Source organism: Mustela lutreola, chromosome 16 (genome assembly GCF_030435805.1).
Source record: "Mustela lutreola isolate mMusLut2 chromosome 16, mMusLut2.pri, whole genome shotgun sequence".
In the NCBI taxonomy this organism is placed as follows: domain Eukaryota; kingdom Metazoa; phylum Chordata; class Mammalia; order Carnivora; family Mustelidae; genus Mustela; species Mustela lutreola.
The window spans coordinates 18,520,889-18,548,860 of NC_081305.1; the positions used below are offsets into that span (position 1 = coordinate 18,520,889).

General features: G+C 52.4%; 1 protein-coding gene across 1 annotated transcript; it reads right to left on the reverse strand.

Annotated features, from left to right (window-relative positions):
• Nucleotides 1-1,940: 1,940 nt before the first annotated feature.
• Nucleotides 1,941-27,926, reverse strand: LOC131818737 (uncharacterized). The gene is made up of 26 exons (XM_059153390.1): nt 27,744-27,926; nt 23,129-23,333; nt 21,997-22,138; nt 21,262-21,395; nt 20,922-21,180; nt 20,566-20,664; nt 20,159-20,299; nt 19,949-20,029; nt 19,553-19,697; nt 19,000-19,137; nt 18,417-18,489; nt 17,784-17,968; nt 12,895-12,925; nt 12,505-12,641; nt 11,228-11,432; nt 10,986-11,124; nt 10,686-10,819; nt 10,099-10,252; nt 9,890-9,994; nt 9,162-9,263; nt 8,616-8,753; nt 5,147-5,227; nt 3,938-4,085; nt 3,158-3,307; nt 2,928-3,006; nt 1,941-2,823 (listed from the first exon to the last, which is right to left on the reverse strand). The coding sequence occupies exons 1-26, from the start codon at nt 27,817-27,819 to the stop codon at nt 2,628-2,630; spliced, it is 3,477 nt and encodes a 1,158-aa protein (XP_059009373.1). The 5' UTR covers nt 27,820-27,926; the 3' UTR covers nt 1,941-2,627.
• Nucleotides 27,927-27,972: the final 46 nt, after the last annotated feature.

The following is a 27,972-nucleotide window of genomic DNA, read 5'->3' on the forward strand; positions in this document are numbered from 1 at the left end:
AAGCCGGAGAACGGAGGACAGGGAGAGGGAGAGGGTGGTAGAGAAGGCAGATAAGACTGCGTGTGTCTATCTGCCAGGCATGGGGGCCTGTCACATATACACTACTCCACTCAGCTGTACAGCAACTTGGCCAGTTCTTTTCTCTTTTTAAAATAATTAATTAATTAATTAATTTGAGAGAGAGGGAGAGAACACAAGTGGGGGTGGGGAGGGACAGAAGAAACGGAGAAACAGACTGCCTGTTCAGCGCGGTCAAACCTGGACCCTTGATTCCCAGCCTGGGTCTGCTCGCCTCCAGGCAGCCCCTCACCTCTGTGTCCATCAGTCAGCAGATCTATCTGTCTGCTCTAAATCTAGAGCCAGCCAGTGCCTTTCCACCTAGCTGGAAGCCTACACTGGTCCCCTCGCTGTTCTCCCTATGCCCACTTTCACCACCACGCCCAACCAGTTCACGTCACCTTCTGCTTAAAGCCTTTCCAAGGTCCTTCACTCCTCTCAAGCACACACCCTCACTATAGCCCACAAGGCCCCTCAGAGACTGGTCTTTGCTGACCTCTCCAGCCTTTAGAACTGTTTCCTTAGTACATTTCAGCCTCCAGGCCTTTATGCCTGCTGTTCCCTCTGCCAGGAACACCCTTTCCTGCTGCTGTCCATCCCTCGAGGCCATGCTGCAGCCTGCACCCTGGAGAAATCTCTGCTTGTCCTCCAGGTCTTGGCTTAGGTGTCCTTCCTTCCCAAGTCAGGGCTGGCCTATGCCTTGCTCCTGCTACTGTCCTCTGTGTCCCCAGTGGCAACGTGGTGACTGGGGCTTGTTTATTTGTCAGGCTCTCTACTGGCTTGTGGGTACAAACTTCCCAGGGGATGAGAAGGGGATGGGAACAGGAGGCCTTGGATGCCAGGTGAAGAACTTGGACTTGCCCTAAGGGTGGCAAGGAATCACAGGAAGCTTTTGAGCAGGGGAGTGGCATGACTCAGGGCCCATCTGGCTTTGTATCTTTCCTTCCTGCCCAAAATGGACTTCTCTGAACAGCATTGGTCCCAACTGCAAGTGCTTTTCATGTAACTCTCAGCAGTCAGGAACTTTTTTTTTCTTACTTATTTATTTGACAGACAGAAATCACAAGTAGGCAGAGAGGCAGGCAGAGAGAGAGAGAGGAAGAAGCAGGCTCCCAGCTGAGCAGAGACCCTGACTCGGGGCTCGATCCCAGGACCCTGAGATCACGACCTGAGCTGAAGGCAGAGGCTTAACCCACTGAGCCACCCAGGTGCCCCATGCAGTCAGGAATTTTGACTGAGGAAGCATATATGTGGGCTTGAACCTGCAGGATGAGCTAGTGGGGACAGGGAAAGTTTTTGTGGTATGTATTAAAATCCAGATGTTTCAAGGGAATGGGGTAATAGTCCTCAAAAAAAGAAATGTTTGTCCTCACTCAAAAACCTCTGGTTCCTTTTCACCTGTTATAGCCTGAGTGGGTAGGTCTTTTCTTTTCTCTGTGACAACGGCCTGACTGATGCACTAGTCCAGACACCTTCCTCCAACCTGTTCTCCTGTGTCCTTGTAGGTGCTGTGGGGACTGTGCTAAGCTCCGCTAGAAGTTGGTCTCCCCCATCTGGGAGGGGAGGGAGGAGCCCAGCTAAGGGTCGAAATGCTAGGGCTGGGAAACTCACATCTCATATCCTAAGAGTCAGGCTCTGGCCTAGCTGGATTCTGTTTTGTCTTATGCAGGAGACAGCTGTGCATAGCACAGAGAAAGTAACTTCCTTCAACCTGAGTCAGGCTTTGGGGGTGATTGCTGCTTGGGGGGGTAAGATCTGTTCTAGGTTGGATCCCCTGAGGTCTCAGGACTCCCCTATACCCCAGGACTGCCTTGTCCACCCTCCTGGCTAAGGAGGACATCTGTGCTGGACTGAGCATAGCTCTTTTTTTTTTTTTTTTAAGATTTTATTTATTTATTTGACAGAGAGAGAGAGATCACAAGTAGGCAGAGAGGGAGGCAGAGAGAGAAGGGGAAGCAGGCTCCCTGCTGAGCAGAGAGCCCGATGAGGGGCTCAATCCCAGGACCCTGAGATCATGACATGAGCCGAAGGCAGAGGCTTAACCCACTGAGCCACCCAGGCACCCCTGAGCATAGCTTCGGTGGCTGAAGAGCCTGGTTTCACATCCAGCAGCCGCCATTCTCATATTCTCTTTTACTCGTTCATCAAACATCCCTGATTCCAGGTCCTGCCTGACCCTTGTGTGGGAGACACAGAGCAGGGTCAGGCTGACTGCCATCCTCATAGAAGTGAAAGAGACACAGACAGTGCTAGTCTGGGGTGGACTATACTGTAATGGACACAGACTTAGGCCCAAAGAAGGCAGGGAAAGCTTCTTGGAGGAGGGGGATCCCCGGCTTGAAGAATAATCTGTGACTAACCGTGAAGTAAGGGGGAAAGGCACTTCAGGAAGATGGAAGAGTCTGTACAAAGGCCCTTGCAGAAGGCAGCAGGTGACATTTCAACAGAGCACAATGCTAGTCATGGAGGGGCTGATTCTTTCAGGGACATGTCTGTACATCAGCTTGGTTTAAGCTAAAGTTTCTTAGCAGAAGGAGGAAGAAGCTGCGTTGCTGGGACTGTGCCACCCCTCAGAGCTCCCCCAGGGCCTTCCTGCCCTTCTGTGTCTGCTGCCACTGCTGGATCTTGGCAGGAAGTGTCTCCGTCCAGAAATGCATTCGGGCTTCTCTCAGCTTATGGCCAACTCGTGGTGTCGGGCTGATTTCCAGGTATTGCCCCAGCTGGTTGTAGGAGGGCCACAGAGGCAGCCCCTCACCATTGGGGTCCCTGGGAGGGAGGAATGAATGAAGGCTAAGGCCTCCCACACTATCCACTGGGGGAAGATGAGAGTCATCTAGGCCCAAAGTCAGGTGTGCCTGCCCATCACTCACCCTGTCCTGGCAAACTGGGTCCACTGAGCCATCATGGTGAGGCTCAGCTGCTGCTCCTCCTCTGTAGCTTCTGGAAAGGCTATGGAAGGAACAGACCAGGATCAGGGTCAGGTGGGTCCTGGAGAGGACCCAAGGGTCCCCAGTGCGGACTGGAGACGTGTGTGCCTACAAGCCCCAGCCTAGCCCGTTGGAGCCTGTAGCCCAAGGATCGCCCGTCTCTGTGTCCTCACCCAGCAGGGAGCTCTCGTCCATGAGGAAAGGACCCCCGAACATGAAGGCTAGCTCAGCCCCATGGTCAGCCCTCACCCACTCCGGCTTGATCTTCGCGAAAGAACTGGGTCGATGCTGGAACTCATAGAAAAAGATGGGGACTCCGGAATCTGTGGAGAGAGGTCTGCCTCAGGGTTAGGTACCCTCAGTCTAATGGGGTCCTGCCTTTGGTAGTAACACCAATCCAGTAACGGTTCTGATGTTGACAACTTCACTGTCAGCAAGCATGTGCTGAGTACTTGCTGGTTGTCACTCACCAAGCCGTGCGCTTTCTGTGTCATCATTCATTTCACCCTCCTGGCAACATACCAATTAGATTGTTACTGTTGCCGTTTTACCGATGAGGAAGCTAAGGCACAGAGGCGCCAGGCGTCTTGCTCAAGGTCACGAAGATAAGAGCTAGGAGCTGTTCTAGTGCTGTGTCAGGGACTAGCCACCAGGCTTGGAGGAAGCAAGACTTCTCTCCCAGGAGAAGGGCTGAATGTGGGGAAAATTCACTCATGAATCAGGTGAATCCCTGAGAGTTGGTGATGAGCCCTGCTGGGTGACCTTTGACGAGTCACAGCACCTCTCTGAGCCTTGGTTTACTGGCCTGCAGAGTGACCTGCCAGAGTCATGTCTGTGTCCTGGGGAGGAAGCAGGGTATGGGGCAGCAGCAGGGTGTGGGCCATGTAGCCTGTGATAATCCAGCTCCTGGGCCAAAATGGGAAGGGTGGGGCAGGTGAACAGGATAGGCTCACCTTGGAGGCTTCTAGAGAAATTCATGGCAGGTAAGATGATGATCATGTCAGCTAGAAGCTCCTGGAAAGCATTGCGTTTGGCTTCTGCATCAGAAATGCTGCCTAGGTATTCGTCTATAATGTTGGGTATCACCTCAGGGGGCACATCCTAGGACAGAAGTCCAAGCTCAGGCTTGCTCTGGTCCCACGGCCCCAGCAGACCCTCCCAAGAAGCTCCAAACCCTCCAGCATGGCCTCTTTCATATCCCAGGACTCGTGTGCTGGGTGCCCCTGCCTCCCTTGGGGGTTCTAGATAGTGTCTGGGCAGGATCAGGTCAGATCTGGACCTTTGGCTCAGGTCAGCCAGCTTGGCTGTGTGATCTCCAATAGGTTGAAAGTCGTAACCTGCCTGGCAGAGCTGCCTGGCAGCTCATGTGAAGTTCCTGGCTAAGGATTCTGGTGTTCAGGAACTGCCCGGCTGAACTTAACCAGGAAGTTAGTGAAAGAACAAATCATGGGGGCTCCCCCAGAGCTCCAGAGAACAGGGATGAGGTGATATGAATGGGGAGAACTCTGAGGGTTCCAAAGAAGGGAGGGAAATATGCATAGATTGAGCACCTTCTGAATACTAGTTTCCTGGCAGACTTTTCAAATACAGCATCCAGTTTCCTTAGGTGGGAAGTTTATCCTCGCTTACAGATGAAGAAATGGGCTCAAAGGCTAACTGTGGACAAGTAGCCAGGGTTGTGACTGGACTTCAGGTCCAAGTGGCTCCACATCTGACAGGATGGTCTTAACAGCAGAAGCTCTGGGATCAGACAGAGCTGGCAGAAGCTCTGCCTCTGCCCTTTGCTTTTTGTGAGACCTGGAGCCTCAGTTTCCTCTTCTGCAAAATGGGAATAATGAAAATTTCTATTTCACAGGGTTATAATGAGGATTGAAGGAGATGAATGCATGTCCTAGGGCTCAGCACAGGACAGTCTCTGGCACACAGTATGGGCTCATTAGGGGGTAGTCTATGAAGATGATGATGATGATCATCTTTCTTTGAGAACCACATTGACTCATGTCCAAGGGGATTTCTAGGTGGAACTAAAATTCAGCAGCTGAACCAAGGGGTTTGGCAGTGTGGGTGTAGCTGTGGGGGATGGAGGGTAGGAGGAAGAGGAGGGTGCCCAACTATTCTGGATAGGATACCATTGGACTACCCCTTTCTCCCTTTTGACTCACCAAATCAGCCAAGTAGGGTCTCAGTAGGGCCAATATTTCTTCTTTGCTCAACTGTTCCATCTTATCCAGGAAACCCCAGCCCTGTGGGGACATCAGGGTCCTCTCATCACAGTCTTATCACCGCCCACCCTCCACTCACAACCAGGAACAGACAGGTGTTCACAACCCTGTGAACAGAGCCAACTGTGACCAGGTATCATATGAGGGCCCACAGGGGAAGTTAAAATGCTGTCTTTAAAGTGAAATGTTGTCTTTATATGTTACAGTTTTAAGGGCATAGTCTCTGGGTTCAAATCCCAGCTCTGCTACTTTCTAGGTGTGTGACCTAGGTCTATTACTTAAGCTCTCTGTCTCAGTTTCTTAATCTGTGAAAAAGAAATGACAATAACCTGCTTCATAGGATTATGAACACCGAGGTTGTAAATATAAGGACCCTGACATACAGTAAACACTACGGAAACATTAATTATTGAAGTTAGTTTCATGGCTACAAGGCTCTTTGCTAATCTTTGTGAAAATAGGAACAAAAAACCTACAGATGAGTAAACACAAAGACTGTATACCCAAAAGGGGATATTACTTGCACTAAAAAGTAAAAGACTAAACTAAAGACCACAGTAGCTAAAGGTGCAAATGTCTCAAAAATGATGGTCTATAAGAACAACAGACAAATCAGTTGTGTTTCTACACACCAGCAATGAACAATCTGAAGATGATATATAGAAAACTATTTCATTTACGATAGCATCAAAAATAAAATACTTGGAAATCCACTTCATTAATAAAGTGTAAGACCGGAGTGCCTGGGTGGCTCAGTGGGTTAAGCCTCTGCCTTCGGCTCAGGTCATGATCCCAGGGTCCTGGGATCGAGCCCCGCACCGGGCTCTCTGCTCAGCAGGGAGCCTGTTTCCCTTCCTCTCTCTCTGCCTGTCTCTCTGCCTGCTTGTGATCTCTCTCTCTGTCAAATAAATAAATAAAAAATCTTTAAAAAAAAAATAAAGTGCAAGACCTGTATGTTAAAAACTCAAAAATATAATTGAGGGAAATTAAAGAGGACCTATGTAAATGGGAAGACAGCCTATGTTCATGGGTTGGAAGACATCATCTTGTTACGATGGCAATGCTTCCTAAACTTAACTATAGATTCAGCATGATCCCTATCAAAATCTCAGCCACTTTTGGGGGGGGGGGGCGCAGAACTCGACAAGCTGGTCAGAATTCATATGGAAATGCAAGCGACCCAGAATAACCAGAACAATTGTTAGGGACTGATTTGGGTCTCCACAAAGAGATATGTGCAGTATTGCAGAATGTGACCTTATTTAGAGATGGGGACTTTAGAGAGGTAGTCAAGATGATTACAAAGGTAATCATTAGGCTGGGTCCTAGTCCAATATGACTAGTGTCCTCGTAAAAAGGGGCAATTCAGACACAGAGATGGATGGTACTAAGGAAGGACTATGTGAAGACAGAGGGGGAATGCCATCCATAAGCGAAGAGCTAGGGATGCCTGAAGCTACCAGAAACTAGTGAAGAGGCTTGGATTCTCTTACAGTACTCTGGAGGAACCAATCCTGCTAAAAAAATCACATATTGTAGAATCCACATATTGTAGAATTCTATTTATTTGAAATGTCTAGGGGGTGCCTGGCTAGCTCAGTTGGTGGAACATGTGACTCTTGATCTAGGGTCTGTGAGTCTGAGCCCCACTTCCTGTGTAGAGATTGCTGGAAATGTCTAAAATAGGCAGATCCACAGATTTGACAAAAAGCACATTAGTGGTTGCAGGGGCTGGAGGAGGTGGGGTGGGAAGTGATGGCCAGCAGGTATGGGCTGCATTTTAGGGTGATGTAAAGGTTCTGGAATAAGATAATGGTGATGGTGGCACAATTTTGTGGATATATAAAGCCCACTGAATTATATACTTTTTAAAAGGGTAAATTCTATGGTATGGAAATTACATCTCAATAAAGTTTATATTTTTAAAATTATAGTCTGCAAATGCTGGTAAAGTTGCAACAAAACCTGGGGACTCAAGTTGCCGGCCGCAGTTGAAACTGGCGTAGCAACTTCGCCAAGTGCTATGCCAGTGGCCATGCCTAAGAGATGGTGAGGCCTCCATACGGGGTCTCGATTACTTTCCATGGCTAAAGCTTCCACCATGGACATCCAGTAAACGTCTAGTTGGCTGAGAAATATACAGTTGTGCCCAGAGGGATAACAAGAAGAGTGAAGAGAATGCCTGCACCAGTGAGAAGGTGAGCAGTGCCCTGAGCCACCCAATTCCTGAGAAGCATCTGTGGCTACAAAGTCCCAGGCACAGGGTTCTGTACCAGGGAGGCTTGCCTGGGGCCTTGGGAGCCAGTGGGCTTGGCTCTTTCTCACCATTCAATTCATGGCTCTAAGTTGACAGTGTGGGGCCAAGGCTGCCTGCCAGGGTCCAGGGCACTGTTTCCCCCAAACACTCGTCTGCCATTACACACACACACACACACACACACACACACACACACACCCCTGGCCTGGAAACTTCTCTAAGTTTTGTCCTTGAGTGTCAAGATTGCATGAGCCTGTCATCCAGCAAACACCCAAATGTCCTTCCTGGAGAGGAATTCCAAAGGAAGAAATCAAAGGACAAAAGCTACGGACGGGGCGCCTGGGTGGCTCAGTGGGTTAAGCCGCTGCCTTCGGCTCAGGTCATGATCTCAGGGTCCTGGGATCGAGGCCCGCATCGGGCTCTCTGCTCAGCAGGGAGCCTGCTTCCCTCTCTCTCTCTCTCTGCCTGCCTCTCCATCTACTTGTGATTTCTCTCTGTCAAATAAATAAATAAAATCTTAAAAAAAAAAAAAAAAAGCTACGGACGTGCAGATGTTCACTGCCTTATTCGTTTCCGTCATAAAAACTAGATAGTGCCCAAGTTTGGAAATTAAGGAATGTTACGATGAGACGCTCCCTTTGTAAGTTTTGCAGTCATTAAAGTCCATCACTGTAAAGATGGGTAGAAGAAAGAGAATGATAGGAAAGAAGCACAGAAGGAAAGCATCATGTTAACACTTTGTGTGGGGAGTTCTGTTCACCTGGAAGGGACTGGAAGGCACTTGGGCCATGATGTCCCCCACTAGTTTATTGTTATCTGGAACCTGAAAGTCTCAGGTAATCAGACTCCCAGGCACAGAGACATACTAACCAGTCTCATAGAGTTTGATGTATAAACCAGACACCAAGGCAAGAATATGCTGCGAATCAGTGCTGCCCAGAAGGCTACTTTGTGCAAGAGCCTGGTCCCCAAGCATTTGCTTTTGGAAAATTAATCTGGGTAACCTTAAGCAAGTCCCATAAACCTCCCTGAGCTTTCCTTTCTCACCTATCAAATGGGAGTGTCAGCTCACAGGCTGCGGTGATGGTGTTGGGGCAGCAGAGGACTGGCTGGGGCAGGTACTTGAAAGCACAAGAGCCAAATGACACTCACCCTGGGGATGAGCCAGCCAAACTCATGATTGTTGAACCCCATGAGGAAGGGCACAGAGTGGAAGTGTCTTTCCCTCAAGAGTTCCATGGGCCTCTTGGGAAAGAAGGTTCCATCAATGGTGTAGAACGCTGTCATGTTCTGCAGGAGAAAGCAAGGCACAGGTCTTCCCAATCAGGCCCATGCCCTAAAAAGATGGCATCTGGGGCTCACCCAGATGAGGTGCATCTGGATGGGTGCATGCCTGGGTGGCTGCATGCCTGGGTGGCTGAGCCTTAGAGGAGATAGAGGTCACCAGGGTTGGAGGACCAGGAGGAATAGGGAGCCCAATCAAAGGATGCTTCCAAGCAGACCTCTTTTCTAGAAGAGGTGGCCCTCCATTCATGCTCCCAGACCTGGCTGGGCCCTCCACAGCCAGGAGAGCCTTCCCTTCAGGGGAGGCTGCCCTGAGCCTCACCCCAGACTGATGACAGTTTCTCGGCTCCCACGAGAGCTGGACAGACCCCTCTGTCCCATTGCCTGCCACCGCCCCCTGAGAGGTAGGCATACCATCTTTATGTTAAGGATCTGTTCTTCCTTTGGCATCTGCCGGAGGCACTGCAACATCTCAGCCGAGGAGGTGGAGCGGCAGCCCAGGGAGTCTGCAAAGCCCTTGGGGATAGACAAGAGCTTTGCCTCTCCCTCCCCCATCAACCCCCACCTTCCAGACCTCTGCCTCCCTGTACACACAGGGTGTATCAGTAGGAAAGACGGGCAGTGATGTCAGAGATGGGGCCTCGGGACTGGCCAGAGACCTGCCACCAACCCAAGGAACCCAAGGCTTCCTTGCCCACAAGCTTGGGTGGTCCCCAGGCACCCCGCGTGTCTCCCATTGCATCATACTGTCATTATCCGTGTGGGTAGCCGAGTCCCCCTACCCTCGAGAACAGTATCATTATCTAGTTAACTCTATTCTCAGAGCTAGCGGGCTCAGTCATGCTGTGCAGAGTGAGTAAGGAAATGAGACAGGGTTCAGAGAGGAGGGATTCCAGCAGGGCTAGTGTGGCAGGGAGGGGACAACAGGGGTGCCAGGTTGGGGGGGGTGTCAGCGGGAAGGGAGGCACTGGTGATTTTCTGAGCCTCCATGGATATTGTGCTTCTTTCATCCCAGTGGGTCCCTCTCCACCAACAGAGGTAGGGATCTCCCTACCAGTGACACCCTCTGGAACTTCAGGACAAGCACAGGGCAAGTTGGGGCTGGCCCGTGTTGGGTGAGAGAGAATGAAAGAAATGCAGACCTGAGCCAGGACCCTTGGGTTAGAATCCAGTAAAATTGGGGTGGTGATGACTCCACTTTGTGCGATGGCTCTGTGGAACAGTCCTGCGGCCAGCGGGGACAGGACCTGGGTGCCGTGTGGAGGACATGGGGGCTGTCAGGGGTGGGCAGAGACCCTGGGAGGTCTGGGGCCACGGGAGATATGGCTGCTGGCTCCCTGTGGAGACTCACCAGGGCAGAGACGATGCAGGAGCCAGCAGAGGTGCCTGAGATGGTGACAGAGTTGGGGTCACCTCCAAAGGGGGAGATGTTTCCCTGCACCCACTGCAGAGCAGCCACAACATCTAGGAAGCCCCAGTTGCCAGGTGCATGCTCGTCCCCAGTGCTAGGGAGCCGGGGGTTGGGAGCAGTCATTAGGGTAGGCTGGCTGGCTTGTCGTCAGCCTTTAACCAACCCCCAGGACGGCAGACCCTCCCCTTGCCCCAAGTCTGGCCTGGGTAGGAGGCAGGCTCAGGAGCCCCCTGCCCTGCCTGTGGTGTGGGTGTGCCCAGCTGGGCAGCCTGCCAGAGCTCAGTCCTCCTTGCTCCCATCCCTTGCTGGGATCCTGGCGCCAGGTCAGGAGTCCACACTTCCTGTCCAAAGGACCAAGTTCTCTGTATAACTCTGGGCATTGGGGAGGAGCCCTTGGTCTCCAGCCACCCTACTTGCATGAGAAATCCGCATTCAAGTTCTGTACCCCATCCCAGTTCTCTGACGGGCCTCCCAAGCTGGCCTCTGCCCAGTGCCAGCAAGGCGCTCCCCCGGGCTGGCCACCTCACCTGAGGAACCCGAGGAAGCCCAGACGGTACTGGACAGTGACCACTACCACATCTCCGTAGGCAGCTAGGGCTGACCCGTCTTGGGAGGTGGCAGCGCCAACCACCAGAGAGCCTCCATGGAACCACACCATGACCTGCAGAGAGGCCATGGGGCAGTGACGCCCAGCTCCTAAGACAGCAGCTGCCCTCCCATCAACCCAGGGTGTTCTTGGGACCCCTGTGGCAGTATGAGAAAAGGGCTGGGGAGAGGACAGGCCAGGCGGAGCTGCAGGTGCAGACGGGGCCCTCAGGGCTGCACACCGGCCGGCCAGCCCCTGCAGTGGCTTCAGCTGGGCTGTAGATGTTGAGGATGAGGCAGTCCTCTGAAATAGGGAAGAGCTGGTGCTTTCCATTCAACACAAATCTGACATTTTCTGCTCTCTCCAGATCTTGCAGGCACCTGCATCCAGGGATGGGCCCGAGGGCCAGGGCGTCAGCCCACCAGCCCCAACATCTAGACCCCTGCCACCCACCAGCTTGTCCACCTGCAAGGGGCTACTCACATGGCAGGGGCAGTGCTGGCGTCCCGCACACCCTGCCAGGGCTGTGCCGGGCGTGGGGCTGAGAACCGGCCGGGCCCCAGCGGTGCCTGGGCGAACGGGATGCCCAGGAAGACATTCACCAGGCGGTCTGTGCCCTTCACGGCCACCTGCCGGCCTCGCACGCGGCCCAGGGTGGTGTCCACTTCAGGCCGTGTGACCTCAGGCCCTGTGGGCAGGACAGAGGGCCAGTGAATGAGTTTGTAGCCTCCACAGGGGATGGTGGGAGGGAGGTGAATGGACTCACAGCGAATGTACCCGCTCTGTGAGCTGTGTTCTGAGCACTTAGCACCCAGGGCTGTGACTAGCCTTCCCAGCAAGCCTGGGAGATGGGCCTTAGGATGACCCCCCACTTTCTCCTCCCCCCTTGAAGGTCTGCCAATCTCCTTTAGGCCAACGAATCCCCGGAGGGCGAACTAGGCTGTCCTGGGACCCACAGACCTGCCATGGGGCTTTGGGCCATCAGGCTAGCCGTTCACCCTCAGATTTCTCATCTGCTGAATTAAGTGTAATAACCACATCATTTTGTTTTCTTTATTTTGATGCCCTGCAGACTCTGGAGACACTGTGCACCTTCCAGGGCTGGCCAGTTCTTAGAGCTAATAAACAACTCCCAGAAAGGTGTCTTTCAGATGCAAACCAACCAATCCAGAGCCTGAGCCCCCAGCCACCTCCCTCTGGGCTTCTCAGATTTCCCATCAATAACCCCTGCCCTAATCACACCAGGGCAAGATACCGGATAAGGAAGGACAGCCCCTGCCCCAGAGCCTAATGAGAATATTTGAATCAGCCTCTCCAGAAGCTGCTTAGCCATCTGGCCGGTTCCTTCTGCAAACAATAAAGTCTCTTGCCTACGTTTTCCCTTCCCCTCGTCCGCCTCTTGACTGACCCGGTGCTTCCCTGCACACTGCTTGTTTCTAGAACTGTGGGGAAATCTTTCCTGACCCTCATTCCTACGGCTGTGTCTTGCTGATTAATCAAATTCTGGGTGCCCTGAAAACACAAGGAAGAACATGGCCTCTGGAGGCTTGCTCTGGAGATCACACATGACTGCAAGGGCAGCGGCTCTGCCCAGAGATGGTGCGTACAACCCCTGCCATTTCTGAGAACTGAGGGCTTCCTCCCCAAGCGAGCGGGCTGCCCACCCCTCCTCGTCTCTGCCTCCCGCTTGTCCCCTCCACCCAAGTCCTCCCAGCAACCCCGAAGCTCCCACCTGGGTAGGCTCTGCCTGCATATCTTACCAGTGGCTGTGACAGGGAACACCAGGAGCAGCCAGGCCACCCAGGGTAGGACCCTGGACCCACTCTGTACCACTGTCCCCATGCTCCTCACAACTAACTGGGAGCAGAAGTAGTGGAAGGTATGGTAAGGCCCCACCCTTTGGCACAACCAATCTCTGAAGGGTTATGTTATAAAAACCTCAGTGGACCTCCCCATCTGGCTGGTGGCCAGCCCTAGGACACAGTACCTCTACCCAAGTTGGGGAGGGAGGGTTCAGAGATCCACTGCAGGGGGGTGGATGTTGTGATATTTCCCCAGGGGTAGGGGGGTGGCGGGCCGGCAAGGGGGAAGGGAAAGAGCCTGAGCTTTGGAGCTCCGAAGCCCTGGGTTCAAATTCCAGCTCTCCTGACCCAGGGAACTCCACCAGGTCCTGTGTGCTCACTGCAAGAGACACACAGCACCCATCCAAGGGAATGGTGGCCAGGGACCGTGCTGCAGTTCCAAGGGAGCCCATGGCTTGGGGCAGGGGCTAGTGTCCAGTCCTACTAGTCAAGGGGGTGCCTGAGCCCCCTGATATTGGATACAGGGAATTGAAGGTGATATTATTTGTTTTTTGTTTTGTTTTAAATTGAGGTAAAATTTATGTAATATACAATTAACCATTTTAAAGTATGTAACTCAGTGGCACTTCGTGTATTTGCAATTTTGTGCAAATACCACATCTTTCTAGTTACAAAACTCTTTCATTACTTCTGCAAAATATCCCATACCTGTTCAATAATCACTCCTATTGCTACACGCTCCCCCATCTCCTGATAATCTGATAACCATTCATCTGCTTGCTGCTGCCCTGGATTTCCCTATCCAGGATCTAGCCCATAATAACCATGCAATAGGTGACCCTTTGTGTCCAGGTTCCTTCACTTAGTGTAATGTTTCTGAAGTTCACTCCAGTTATGGCACGTATCAGTACTTCTGTCCATTTTGGGCTGAATAATAATATTTCACTGTATGACTCTATCACAGTTTGTTTTTTCGTTCATTCAAGGATGGGCATTTGGGTGGTTTGTACCTTTTGACTATTCTGAGGAATGCTGCCGCAGACAGTGGTGTACCAGTTTCTCTGAGTTCCTAGGTTTTCATTTCTCTTGGCTGCATTGATACTCTTGGGAAGCCTCAGGGCCTTGGGCCTAGGTGGCCCTGCCATGGGGCTCCAGGTCCAAGGATGCCCAGGGTGTATTTGGGGCATGATTTTCTCCTGTCAGCTCCTCTCTCTTGAGGCTCCTCAAGTAACAGGGAAGAAGCCGGGCATTGCCCTCAAGGGGCCCCTGGACTCCTGGCAGGAGGTTCTGAGGTCTGCAGAGAGAATGGAGTAAGAGGAGCTGGAAGCTTCTTATTCACAACTCAAATCCCACTCCGAATCCCGGGATGGTGTAGTTGAAGGGCCAGAACTCCCGCATTCAAATCCAGGCCCTGCTGAGCGCTAGCTGTGTCACTTTTTACCCAGAGCCCTGGGTCTGGTTTTGTCGTCTGTGAAACAGTGACCATCCTAGGAAGCACCTCACAGGGTCTGAGATTACATGTGTGAAGACACAAGACACGGAACCTGAGCCCATGGAAGCCCGTTCTTGCCATAGGCTGGGCAGTCTGTCAGGGGGTCTGTCTCTCTGGGACAGCCTCTAGCCCAAGTAAAGGCAGGACTCAACTCTGGGCCTTAGTGTCCAGAGCATGGCTGGCCGGGAGTCGGCATGGTGTGGGGGATGTGTGGGAGTGCGAGGCTCTGGCAAATATTTACTGATTCAAACAGAAGTGCTGGCTTAGTGAGGAGCTGGGTGAGGGTCATGCCTAGACAAGATGCCAGATTCTCTCCTGGGGTTCCAGGTGGCATTCAGAGCTGGAGAGGCCCAGGGTCAAACTTCCCTCCATGAAAAATAACCAGTGCACCTCCCTGGACTGTCTTTGGCAGCCTCTCAGGTGGGGCCCATCCCTCTCCCTGCACCTTGATCCATTGGTACATGCAGCAGAGCAGGAGCAAGGAGGCGAGAGAGACAGAGACAAGGACAGAGACAGAAAAAGACACTGAAACAGGGAACAAGCACACTAAGATACCACTACACACCCACTACAATTAATCAACGGTGGAAGACGGGTAAGACCGAGTGTGCACAAGGCTAGGGAGCAATTAAAATCCCCATAGATGGCTGGTGGGCGCATAAACATGTCACTTTGGAAGGCAGCTTGGCATTTTCTTTAAAAGTTAAACATGCGGGGTGCCTGGGTGGCTCAGTGGGTTAAAGCCTCTGCCTTCGGCTCAGGTCATGATCCCAGGGTCCTGAGATGGAGCCCCACATCAGGCTCTGCTCAGCAGGGAGCCTGCTTCCCTCACACTCTCTGCCCGCCTCTCTGCCTACTTGTGGTCTCTGTCTGTCAAATAAATAAATAAAATCTTAAAAAAAAAAAAAGTTAAACACGCACTTGCTATATAACCCAGCAATTCCACTCAGCTATTTTCCCCCAAAAAATGAAACATTGGGCACCCGGTGATTCAGTCGCTAAAGTGTCTGCCTTCAGCTCAGGTCATGATCCCAGGGTCCTGTGATTGAGCCCCACATCGGCTCCTTGCTCAGCTGGGAGTCTGCTTCTCCCTCTCCCTCTGACCTCCCCCCACCCCAGCTTTTGTGCTCTCTCTCTCTCAAACAAATAAAAAAAAAAAAAAAGAAAGAAAGAAAACATGTCTGCACAAAGACCTGTCTGAAAATGTTCACAGCAACTTTATTTATTTTTTTAAGATTTATTTATTTATTTATTTGACAGAGAGAGATCACAAGTAGGCAGAGAGGAAGGCAGAGAGAGAGGGGGAAGCAGGCTCCCCGCAGAGCAGATAGCCCAATGTGGGGCTTGATCCCAGGACCATGGGATCATGACCTGAGCTGAAGGCAGAGACTTTAACCCACTGAGACACCCATGCGCCCCTCACAGGAACTTTAATAAAAAGAGCCAAAAAATAGAAATCACTTAAACATCCATTAATTGGTGGATAGAAAAAATGTAGCATGGCACATATGGAACACTACTTTGCAATAAAAAGGAAACCACTGGTTGAATCTCAGAAACATTATGTTAAGTGACAGAAATCGGTAATAAATGATTTCACTTCTATGACATTCTAGAGAAGGCAAACTATTGCAACAGGAAGCAATTTGGTGGCTATGTTGGACCAGGGTCAGGGCAGTGATTGACTGCAAATGGGCACGAAAGAACTCTTTGGAGCAACAGAAACATTCTAAAACTTGAGGGATGCCTGGGAGACTCAGTCAGCTGAGTATCTGCCTTTAACTCAGATCATGATCCTAGGGTCCTGGGATGGAGTCCTGCGTAAGGCTCCTTGCTCAGCGGGGAGCCTGCTTCTCCCTCTGCCTGCTCCACCAGCCACTCCCCCTTCTAAAACGTGATGTGATGGTGGTTGTATGTCTCCAATATTTAGCCAGCTTTGTGAAACCATACACCTAAAGTGGGTGAATTTATTTATATGTAAATTATTCCATAATAAAACTGTTTAAAAAATAAGATGACTAAGAAACTAATACTGGGAATCCACTTTTGGAAAATATATCGTGCATCTGCAGGACTGAAAGACCTACAGAGGCATTCATGCTGTGGGTGCTCAGCAAATGCTTCTGGGATGCAGGAGCTGCGTGATGCACCAGAGGCCGCTAACAGGAAAGCCCCGCCCCTCTCCCTAGTTTTAAGGTTATCCTTGTCTGCCATCTGGTGGCCAGTCTCCATCCCTCAGGCCCCTCTTCAGGAGGCTCTGTGGTTGGGCTCACATGCAGTGGAGGGAAAGAAGGGGACTTTCCTCCTGGAAGATCTAGTGCCTGGAGAGGGCAAGTTGGTCAGAGGCAGGGGCATAGCAGGACTCCTAGGTCTATGAGAAGAAGGATACAGCCTCTGAGAGACAGAGAAAAAAGTGCTTTGGTGAAACAAAGAGGCAGAGTGAACATAGTTCGGTATCTGTGCGCTGTGATCAAATACTGCAGAAGAGAGGGTTTCCTTTGCAGGGAGGATGCACAAGGTGAGGGAAGGAAGAGTTTAGGGAAAGCAGTGGGGCAAGCAGGAAAACTAATCATGTGGATACCCATGGGGAGTTGGGGGAAGCTCAGCAAGGTGGGGGGCATGGCTGGCAAGGAGAATTCCAAAAGGCAAGAGGAGAGATCTCCTTGGATGGAGAGAACTTTGGAAACTAAGAGTCCCTTATTCTGGACTTTCTGGTCTCCCAGTCCAACTTCCAGGAACCATCTCGCAGATACGGACCATGATCTGGATGGATGTGCTACAATTGTGTAAGGTTTGCGCCGCCTCACCCTGCACCCCTCCCCCAACCCTGTGGTAGGTTGAGGGACCCAGCTGGCTCTCCTGGCCCCCAAACAGCTCGTCCAGGCTCCAGGGGCCCATGGACAAGCTCAGTCTTCTTACAAAAATGGGGTCAGTCACCTCGTGGGACACAGGTAAGTGACTGGTTGGGTGTTGCAATGTCAGTGGTAGATGACATTTACTCCCAGGGACAATGGGTGGGGATGGGGACTTTGTCCTCAGTACTTGGCGGCCTCAGTGGCCAGTACCTCGGAACTCCTGGGTTCCTGGCATCCAGGCTTTCTACTGGCTCCTTACAGATATGACAGCCCGTGGAGCTCGCTGAGAGCCAGATGTGGGTAACATTTCCCAAAGAACCCTTCTCCAAAGGGGGAGGACAGGGAGGGTAGGGGTGGGGTAGAGGGGAGGAGAAGGGGATGGGACCTGAGGCTCAGCGCGGGGTGAATTTCCATTGAGGTTCGCTCATTCACAGCTTCATGCGGGGGATTCACTGAGTGTGTCTAACATGAGAGGACCTATGGGGGGCTTGGCAACTAACATGATGCACTAGGTTCTTTTTTTTTTTTTTTTAAGATTTTATTTATTCATTTGACAGACAGGGATCACAAGTAGGCAAAGAGGCAGGCAGAGAGAGAGGAAGGAAAGCAGGATCCCTGCTGAGCAGAGAGCCCGATGCGGGGCTTGATCCCAGGACCCTGGGATCATGACCTGAGCTGAAGGCAGTTGCTTAACAACTAAGCCACCCAAGCACCCCAATGCACTAGGTTCTTAATAAATGTTTGCTGGCTGGCTGGCTGGCAGGACGAATGAATGGCTGCAGGAAGGAAGGAAAAGCTCCTGGCTCCTCAGTGGGTGTGCGTGGGTATAGCCGGCAGACCCCCACCTGCACTCAAGCCCCCCATCCCCGGCCCTTCACCCACAGGGAGTTACAGCTCTGTGTGTTTCTCCTCTGCCTCCATCAGCTCCCGTATCTTCTGGGGTAGGGTCTTCGTCCAGAACTGAAGTCTGTGGGCCTTCAGGGCCCGGCCCATTGCAGGCTGTGTGCTCAGCTGCAGGAACTGCTCTTCCTGGTCCAACACGGGCCAGTGGGGCAGACCCTCGCCATTAGGGTTCCTGTAGACATGCCCTCCCGGCAGGGCAGGGGGTAGTCACTCAGAGCCCCACTGAGCCCAGGCCTGGCACCCCAACTGGGGTCAGGTGAGGCATCCGACAGGCCAGGTGGGGTTGGGGAGTGACAGGGGGATGTTTCTAAATCTAGGAAAGAAATTACCTCCCACTAGAGTGTCACCAGGGGGCAGGGTGACTAGGACTGTTTTTTTGCTTCCCGTCAGAGAGGCTCTGTGGGTAACATGGCACTGTCCCCTTCTTCCAGGTCACCTGGAGATGGGCGGAGCATCCAGCACCCACAAGGCCCCAGGTCTATGTGGGACCTGGAACTGGGGAAGGAGCCACCTTGCAATTAAGGATACATGTACACTAATGAGATCACAACAGAAAAGGGGGACCCCTGAATGGGTTCAAGCCCCGCCCCCCGAAGCTAAGGTGGGATGTGACATCTTACCCATTTCGAGCAAAGTTGGCCCAGTACTTCATCATTCTCCTGCTCAACAGCTTTTCTTCCTCTGTGACTTCAACTACAGAGAGCAAGAGGACAAGGGTCTAGGTGGGGGCCAACCCCTGTCCAGCACACGGGTCAGCCCCCACCACACTCACCAGCCCACGTGCAGCTTTTCCTTGGGTCCTCTTCTGCCCTCCCCAGCCTGGCTCTCTGCCCACTCCCCCCACAGCCTTGGGGTGCCAGGCCCTCTCCTCAACCCAACTAGGCTCATTCCTGACCAAAAAGGCTCCCTTCTTCCTTCTGACACCAGGAAGTCACTTAAGAAACAAATATGCCTCCAAAATACCCTCCTCTGCACCCCTGCCATGCATCCACGGCTCGGGTGGGGAGGGGTGGAGGGGAGCGAGTTCCAGCTCAGCCTCTCTAGCTGTAAGATCTTGGGCACCTGATTCCACCCTCTCTCTGAGCCTCAGTTTGCTCATCTGTACAGAGAGGACAATCACCCTCACGCAGGGACCCAGGCAAGGTCCCACCCCACATTCTGGGAACAAGGAGTCTCTGAGGGACCCCGCCCAGGAACACTCACTGTAGCCTTTCCAAGAGATGGTTCCAAAGACAAAAAGTAACTCATCACCATGGTCTGCCCTCACATGGGGCGGCTTGATGTCCTTGAGGAAGCTGGGCCGATGCTGGAACTCGTAGAAGTAGACCGGGGCGTGTGAGCCTAGAGGGTGGGGAGCACAGGCTGTGACGTGGTGGTCCCTTGCCTGGGGCTCTCCTGCATCACCCATGGTGACAAGATAGCTAGGTCTGAAGCTGGTCTAAATCTGAACAGTGGGGTGAGGAAGCCCCTGGCTGGAGCAAGAGCAGTGGGAAGGACAAGGGTTCGAATCATGATCTTGGAACTTCCTAGCTATATGGTTTTGGGTTAAGTCACTGAAGGTCCTCATTGTAAAGTGGGGGAAATGCCCATCTCTTAGACTAGCTTCGAGGATTTACTGAGATGAGGGACATCAAGTGTCTAGCACCTAGGGACCTAATATATAGGCATGGGTTGGGACCGGCACACCAACAGACCTCACGTGGGACCCACAGAGCTGCCCCCTCACTGCTGTGGCCTTAGTCATAGATGTACTCACGCTGAAAATTGGCTACTTGGAGTGCAGGGATCACGAAGATGGCATCCCCCATCATCTCATGGAACTGAGCTCGGAGGGTCTGGGGGTCCCCACTGTCCCCCATGTACTCCTCCATCAACAGGTCAACAGACTCAAGAGGCAACATCTAGCCCAGGTGGATCAGAAATAGGCAGGTCAGGCAGCGGGCAGCAGCAGGGAGGCTGCAGAGTCAGGTTTGGGAAGACGGATCCTGGGATGGTACAGGGAATGGGGAGGAAGAGGCCGAGCTCTGGGGTGACCCCAGCCTTTGCTCATGGGGGACAATGCATGGACAAGCTATCTTGCGGATGGGTTTTCCCTTTCCTCTGGACAGGAGAGAAGTCCCCGTCCACTTGGGCAGGACCCCAGAAGCCTCACCAACATTGTCAACATTTGCTGCAGAATGGCCTTCACGGTCTCTCTGTCCATTTCCTTCCAGGTCTCAGAGCTGTTCATGAACTGGGTAGTGAGGGAATCTCCAGTTGAGAGTAGGATGGGCCTACAGCTATGATGCCCTGAGCCCTGCCAGAATCCCCTCTCCCGCCCTGTGCCCGCCCCCGCACCTGGGAGCTTGGGGCTGGGCCTCACCGTGGGGATGATCCAGCCATACTCATCGTTGTTGACACCAATGATGCTGGGGACAGGTTGAAAGTCAGCGGAGGCCAGCAGCTCCTGGGGGTGCCTGGGCAGGAAGGTCCCATCCACTACGCCAGGGATGATCATGACAGGCTGAGAGGGCCCACAAAGCGAGGTCCCAGACATTTTCTAATGGGCTCTGAGTCCCATTCACCCCCTCCTAGCTCATCCAGGATGCTCACACCCCCTCCCCCAAGAGATCCTGCCATTGGCTTTGCATGGCCTGGCCTCAACTTCCCACCCAGGGCTGTGAGGACACCAAGGTGTGGAGATGGAGTAACTTGCCCAGAGAATGTAAAGGACCTGCTCCCCACCCCCACCGGTCCCCTTCTGCCACACCCATGTCCATTCGGCCCAACCTGTTGGATGGCCAGAAGCTCCTCTTCAGTTTTGCCCCGCAGACAGCCTACCAGGGCCTCTGAGTCAACCTGGCCACAGGAAGACAGGTTGGCCACCATCTGTAAAGAGACCAGGCAGGGGCTGCCTCATCCTTCCAGACAGGGGAGAAGGATTTGCCCAGGGTCGCAGCTGGGGGCAGGTGCACCCCAAATCTCACAAGGTATTAGGTGTGGATTCAGATGTCTCAGCCAGAGGGGCTGCCTAGACAGTCCTGCCCATGAAGGGGCCCCTCATCATCCTCATTTAGCAGAGTGATGGAGGCTGAGAGGTCTGAGAAGAGGCAGTGGTCTGGTTTCCCACAGCTGGGGGCACTCACCGCAGACACTGCATCGGCTGAGCTGGCAATGAGGCCGGGCAACAGGGCTACACCGCTCTCCATGATGGCACGATGGAAGAGTCCTTGGGACAAGGGGGACACAACATGGGAGGACACGCTTGTGCCACCCGCGGACTCACCGAAAATGGTGACATGGCCAGGGTCTCCTCCGAAAGAGGCAATATTTTGCTGGACCCAGCGTAGCGCAGCCACCTGATCCAGGTAACCCCAGTTGCCGGGGGCATGCTTGTCTCCAGTGCTGAAAGGTGGCACGAACAGGGGTCACGGGGCGGTCCTGGCTTCTCTCCACCAGTGCTGCCCTGCCCAGCCCCAGTCTCACCTGAAGAAGCCCAGAATACCCAGGCGGTACTGGATAGTGACCACCACCACGTCCTCAAAGGCCGCCAGCACCGAGCCGTCATACATGGAAGCCATGCCCACCACAAGCCCGCCACCATGGATCCACACCATCACCTGGGGAAATCGAGGCACAGACACCATGTGGCTCCCACCCTGCCCAGACCCCACGGGGGCTGCTAGCCGGATTCTCCACCACTTTGGCTCTAAGTGCCGAGCTGCATAAACAGAACTCAGGCAGGACAGGGTGACCTTCTTCGTGACTTAGACTGAAAAGGACCTAATTTCTATCAGGAAAACTAGATCTCCCATACTTTGTGTCCCACCCTATGTACCAAAGTCTGGCTTCATTTCTCCTGGCACTCTCTGAACTGGAAGAAAGGGGCATCTTCCTGATCATCCCACAGGAACATTACTTAAGTTTCTCCATTCTCGTTGCTTCCACAGATCCAGCCCCTGAGTGGGTCTCCTGGGCATGAGTTGGTTGGATGAGTCTTGGGTCCATCCAGCTTCTGACCTCTGGGAGCAGCCAGGGTTCTATGACCCCAGGCCCAAGGGTCAGCACTCATGCTGGGTAAGAAACACTCTTAGACCCAGTGGTGAGGGGCTTCTCAACAGGGTCACACTGCAGAGGGGCCCAGGCTGATCCTGTCCCTTCTGATCTTCTTGCAGAAGCAATATGCTCTCACCCCTCAGGTGGCAGGGGCTTGGCACTCACCGGCAGACTGGAGCCTTCATGGGCGTGGGCAGGCGTATAGATGTTAAGGAACAGGCAGTCTTCGGACATGGAGATCAAGGGCAGGCTCAAGTTCATCAGCTTCATAGCCATCATGTTGAAGACTGTGATGTTCTGCGGACATCTAGTGGGGCCGTGCCATGGTCAAAACCAGATCCTGAGCCCAGATTTTCTCCCCGTTGCCCTTAGTCCCACAGGGGATGGAGCCCAGTCTTCCAGGGAGGCCTCAAGGGCATGAAGGCCTTGGATACCAATCCCCCCGAGGCTGGGAAATCTCGACTCTTCGGGGTCTCTGCGAGAGCCATGGGCTGCACATGTTGACATTCCCCACTGTATTCCTGTACCTGGACCGGTGTGGAACCAGGGAGTAGCCCACATCTGTGTGCTGCCCGAACGAATGGAGATTTACCCCCTCGTAAGAAGGGCAATGGGGGGCGCCTGGGTAGCTCAGTGGGTTAAGCCTTTGCTTTTGGCTCAGGTCATGATCTCAGGGTCCTGGGATCAAGTCCCGCATTGGGCTCTCTGCTCATCAGGGAGCCTGCTTCCTCCTCTCTCTCTGCCTGCCTCTCTGCCTACTTGTGATCTCTGTCAAATAAATAAATAAAATCTTTAAAAAAAAAGAAGAAGAAGGGCAATGGGACAGCCTTCATCTCAAGTCAGGCTCTCAGGGAACCACATCTCTTCCACTGTTTCCAGATGCAAGAACACACACATGCCCTTTGGCCCCAGGCAGCTGGCCCTGGCCCTGGCCCAGTAACTGTACAGAGCGGGGGTCGTCCACCCCTCAGGGATCTCAGTATCTGCTGCTGAGTCAAAGGCTCTTACGGGGTTCATGGAGCCAACCCAAACCTCTGCTGGTGGCAGAGAATGCCTGACACGACTAGAACTGAGGCAGGTGTGTATCTCTGTTTTAAGTGCCAAGCCCAGAGCCTGGGCAAGTTACTTTACCCTTCCAAGCATCTGCATGCTCATGGGAAAAATGCATGTGGGGAGCCACCAAACTCAGAGGGGAGACTGGCTGTGGGGGTTTAGATGAAATGACATCTGCAGCCTGGCCCAGGGTTTGGAGTACCCGCCACCCGAGGGACTGGAGTTCCTTGGAATCCCCACTTACATGGCTGGGTGGGAGGTCCCATCCTTTACACCACTCCAAGGTTCAGGAGGCTCGGGGGGTGCAAATCGCAGGGGTCCTAGAGGCGGCTTGGCAAAGGGAATTCCCAGGAAGGTGTGGACCCCCACATCAGTGTTTTTCACGTGGACGAGGCTCCCTCGCACCTGCCCTGTGTGTGTGGTCCGGACGGGGCTGGCAGAATCCTGGCCTGTGAGCATAGAAACAGACACCAGGGTTGAGTCTATCCATCAGCGGCCTTCCCAGGCTACTGATGTTGCCTGCCGCTTCCTGTCCTCAGCTCAAGGGACTCTGATCTACAAACACTTGCTTTACAAATTTCCTGCCTTTAACCCTGTGTGTGCACTGTCCCCCCAACTCCTGCCTACTCCCCCCACTCTCTTCCCTGGGTCTGGCCCCAGCCTTTCCCATCACATTCAGTGGGACCTGGCACCAAAGTTTAGCCCCAGGAGCTTCAAACAAATGGGTCACATAAGCTTGAAAGGGTGGGAGTATCCTTTCTGTCAACTGTGTGGGTCTCATGAGGCAGTAGAACTGTGGGAATTAAACACTCAAGGCTCCTGTCCTTAGGGATCTCATGCTCTAGGTGGCAAGAAATGACATAAAGGGAGCATCCTTCAGGAGCACCTGGGTGGCTCAGTGGGTTAAAGCCTCTGCCTTCGGGCTCATTCTCAGGTCATGATCCCATAGTCCTGGGATCGAGCCCCACATCAGGCTCTCTGCTCAGCAGGGAGCCTGCTTCCTCCTCTCTCTCTCTGCCGCCTCTCTGCCTACTTGTGATCTCTATCTGTCAAATAAATAAACAAAATCTTAAAAAAATAAAGAGAGAGCATTTTTCAAACCAAGAGTGATGATATGGTGAGGACAACTACAAAAGCGAGGCACCACTGTAACTAGAAGGTAAGAACGACCCCCTGCCTTACTAGGGGAATCAGGGAGGGAGGAAGGGGCTGAAAGTCGCCTGACACAAGGAGCCCCGGGATATTCTTAACACACAAAGAATTTCTACAAAAGATGAAGAAATGTGCCAGCTACGCATATTTGGTTAAAGAATATGAAATAATGAGGGATAGAGTAAGGAATACTAATAAATGGCTCATACGCTAAGGAAGAAAAGTTCACCTCATTCATGCTAAGAGAAACATTTGCTGAAATCTGACTGTGACGTCAAACAACTTACTTTGCCACAAAAAGCAAGACAAGCAATGTATGTTTTCTGATGGAAGTCCATCGCCCTACACAAAGTAGTCTTGCCCCAAAACATAACAAAGCAGAACCTGAAACTGAAATCCAATCAAGCCTGTAGAATACAAGTAATGAGTACAACTTTACAGGCATGCCAGGGGCAGAGAAATAGTTAAAAGACGCTATATGGATATAATAAGCAAAGTCCAAACTCCAGGATCCTCTCCAGAACTGAACTGGTTTCTTCCATGGAAAAGCAAAATTACAAGGAAAATAGATTCAAAGAGATTCACGTAAGAGATTCTGCTAACAACATACGTTGGTAAGGACATAGAAAAACTGAAACCCTCACACCTCGCTAGTGAGAAGGTGAAGTGGTGCAGGTGTTTTGGAAAGCAATTTGGCAGTTCTTCAAAAAGTTAAACATAGACTTACCATATGAGCCAGCAATTCTACTTCTAGGTATAAACCTGTGAGAACTGAAAACATACAACCACACAAAAACCTGCTCGAGGGCGCCTGGGTGGCTCAGTGGGTTGGGCCGCTGCCTTCGGCTCGGGTCGTGATCTCAGGGTCCTGGGATCGAGTCCCACGTCGGGCTCTCTGCTCCGCGGGGGGCCTGCTTCCCTTCCTCTCTCTCTGCCTGCTTCTCTGCCTACTTGTGATCTCTGTCTGTCAAATAAATAAATAAAATCTTTAAAAAAAAAAAAAAACCTGCTCGAGAATGCTCATTGCAGGATTATCTATAATTTACAATCCAAAGGTCCATCAACTGATACACGGAGCAATAAAATGTACTGCGTCTGTACAATGGAATATCATCCAGCGATACAGAGAAAAAAGTACTGAACATGTTGACATGGCTTAACCTTAAAAAATTTATGTGTTGGGGCACCCAGGTGGCTCAGTATGTTAAAGCATCTGCCTTCGGCTCAGGTCATGATCCTGGGGTCCTGGGATCGAGGCCCACATCGGGCTCTCTGCTCAGTGGGGAGCCTGCTTCCTCCTCTCTCTCTCTGCCTGTCTCTCTGCCTACTTGTGATCTCTGTCTGTCAAATAAATAAATAAATTTTTTTTTAAAAAAAAGCTTATGTGTTATACTGTTCTACAACAGACTGGAAACCCTTTGGTGCTGTGTGGCTGCGGGCAGCCCCAACACTCTCCATCCCTCGGGGTGCAGGGAGATGAGGGGTCAGGCTCCCAGTTCCTCTGGTGTCCTCCACTGGCTCCTGCCTGCCTGAAGCTTTCCTTCTGCAGTTTCAGGTCCTGCTTCTGCAGAATTTGGCCAATTTGAGCCTGGTTCCATAATAAGAAGTAAAAAACCAAACCAGACAAACAAACAAACAAACAAAAAACAGCTTCAGGGATCTATACTACCCACAGACCAGAGACAACAGAAGATGAGGGCCCTTGACAGTGGACCCAGAAACTGAGTCCTGAAAGCAAGGAGGAGCTCTCAGGATGGGCAGTCATACCTCCCTGCCTCTCCTCATGCAGTTCCCTTCACCCTGAACGAAGGTCGTTCCCATTTCTACATCTGTGGGAATCCTGATCGCACACCTCCTCACAGAAGCTCTCCTGGGTTCCCCAATCACAGCTTATTGCTCCTGCTTTTCAGCCCTGAACACCTTTATCAGGCCAGTGACCATGAGGACAGTGAATGCAGTGACTCCAGATTTGAGGAGACGGTTGTGGGTATTATGGAGGGGCTGCAGAAGCCTCCAGCCCCTTCTGAGGAAGCCCAAGGGGGCCCCCTGGCAAAGGGGAAGTGGCCATGCCAGTGCCTGCCTGTCACTGGGTTTTGCCTTTTCAGTCTCACTCTCCTGCTAGACCTACCTTTCCCTTCCCAGCTCGCCTGCCCATTCCCTGCTCAGATCACCTATTGGGTCAACACTGATGCACACTGATGCACATCAGGCCATGCCTGATGCAATAGCAGGTGGATTTGGTCAGAGTCAACAGCCACTCACAGGTTCCACAGAGGGCAACTGAGCAGTGTCTTTCCAAGTCAAAGGCCCACCCCTGTTCCCAGTAACATCTATCTACACACAGTTCCTTGGCAGCTGGGATATCTGTCCATGTAACTCACTGTGGCCACTGGCTTCCAATGCCTGAAGGTTGTTATGGCAAAGGACACAACCTGATGTTCCTGATCAGAGGCTAGTTACATAAAGGATCCTTTCTCCTTGAAGAGAAACCCTTGCATGAAACAGTACGAAGAAGCTCTAGCACATACAGATGTGGGGAAGTTGCCCCCTATGTCAAGAAGTGGAAAAGTTGTGTGCCAGAAAGGGAGGGGGTTTGTGATCATTTAGGTGAAAACCAAGGATGTGTGCACACACTCATTCTTGAGGAAACTCTTGAGTGGTGTGTAGAAGGCCCTGGGGATCCTAATGGCCCCTGTGAAGGAGCCAGGATAGGATGGGACAGGAGAGGGTCAGACATATCACCTGTGCCCTCTAACACCTTATCCAATCTAAAATATTAAACATTTTTCAAAGGGAGGTATCAGCAAGGCCTAACAAATTGTCCTGCTGGAGGCTCTTGGTGACCTCTAAGAGCCTAGTGAGTGGCTACTAAGGGCGGAAGCCCCTGGGGGTGGGCCATGCGGAATGGATTAATGTGGATGTCTCCCAAGTAAATTGGCCTGGGAAGGGGAAGGACAGTTGGGGCTCATGGTTGGGCCATTTGGGGTGAGAGGATCACACTGGCAAGAGGGGACACAGTTGCTGTGGAGGCCTCAGGCATGGTGCCAGAATAACCTAAGCTACTGGTAACAGCCAAGGGGAGCCAGGAAGTGGTGACACGAAGTGCAGTCACCTTTGCTCTGAAGGCCAGACAGCGGCCTCACCCAGGATGGGTGCATGGGGTGAAGAGAAGGATATGACAGTCTCTCCAACACATGGGCTGTAGGATGCAAGGGTAGGGGCTTATGCAGCCAGATTCCCCAAGAGCCAGTAATCTTGACTGGGGCCCCTTTGGAAGGACACTCAGTGGGTGCCAGGACATCCCTCTAGCCAAGGGCACAACACTCAGGGCCAAACTGCAGCAGGAAGATACTTATTGTTATTTTTCACAGGGAGTGCTAGCTCTATCACAAACACTAAGGAGGAAACGCTCTGAGTTACGACCCCCCACTTCCACCTACCATGCCAGGCTGTGCTCAGAGTTCCTGGCCTCCCTTGCCCTTCAGTACTACATGACCTATGTGACCTCAGTCAGCCACCATTCTCTCTGCACCTCAGGGACCCATCCAGGGCTTTCAAAGCATTGGGTCAGGTGCAAGTTTCCCCACACTATAGTTCTCCACCCTCACCATCTCCCTGGGGCCTTCCCTCCTGCAGCTTCACATCCTGCCTCTGCAGAATCTGGCAAGATAACCCCCAGTCCTTGCCCCCCAGTGAAAGAGCCTCACCCTGGCCCAGGACGAGGAAAAGCAGGAGCCCACAGACCACAGTGTTCAGCCGCAGGCAAAGTCGGTCCAGCAGCATTGTCTACTCGCAGCACACCGCTGTTTTTCACCCAAAGACTGCCCAGGGGCCCTTCCTGCTGCAGTTCAGGGAGTGTCCTGACCAGGTCTGAAGTTTAGGCTCTGCTGGGAGTAGGCGGGGCAAGCTGGGAAGGGAAAGGCAAGCTGGGAGGGG

What these genes read in the sequence shown, in the direction of transcription:
- LOC131818737 (XM_059153390.1), bottom strand. Translation starts at nt 27,819, where the DNA reads ATGCTGCTGGACCGACTTTGCCTGCGGCTGAACACTGTGGTCTGTGGG. An exon ending in AGCAAATGTTGACAATGTTG is followed by an intron (nt 19,698 to 19,948) that starts GTGAGGCTTCTG and finishes CACCTGGGCTAG; the next exon opens with ATGTTGCCTCTTGAGTCTGT. An exon ending in CATCTCTTGGAAAGGCTACA is followed by an intron (nt 18,490 to 18,999) that starts GTGAGTGTTCCT and finishes TGCTCTCTGTAG; the next exon opens with TTGAAGTCACAGAGGAAGAA.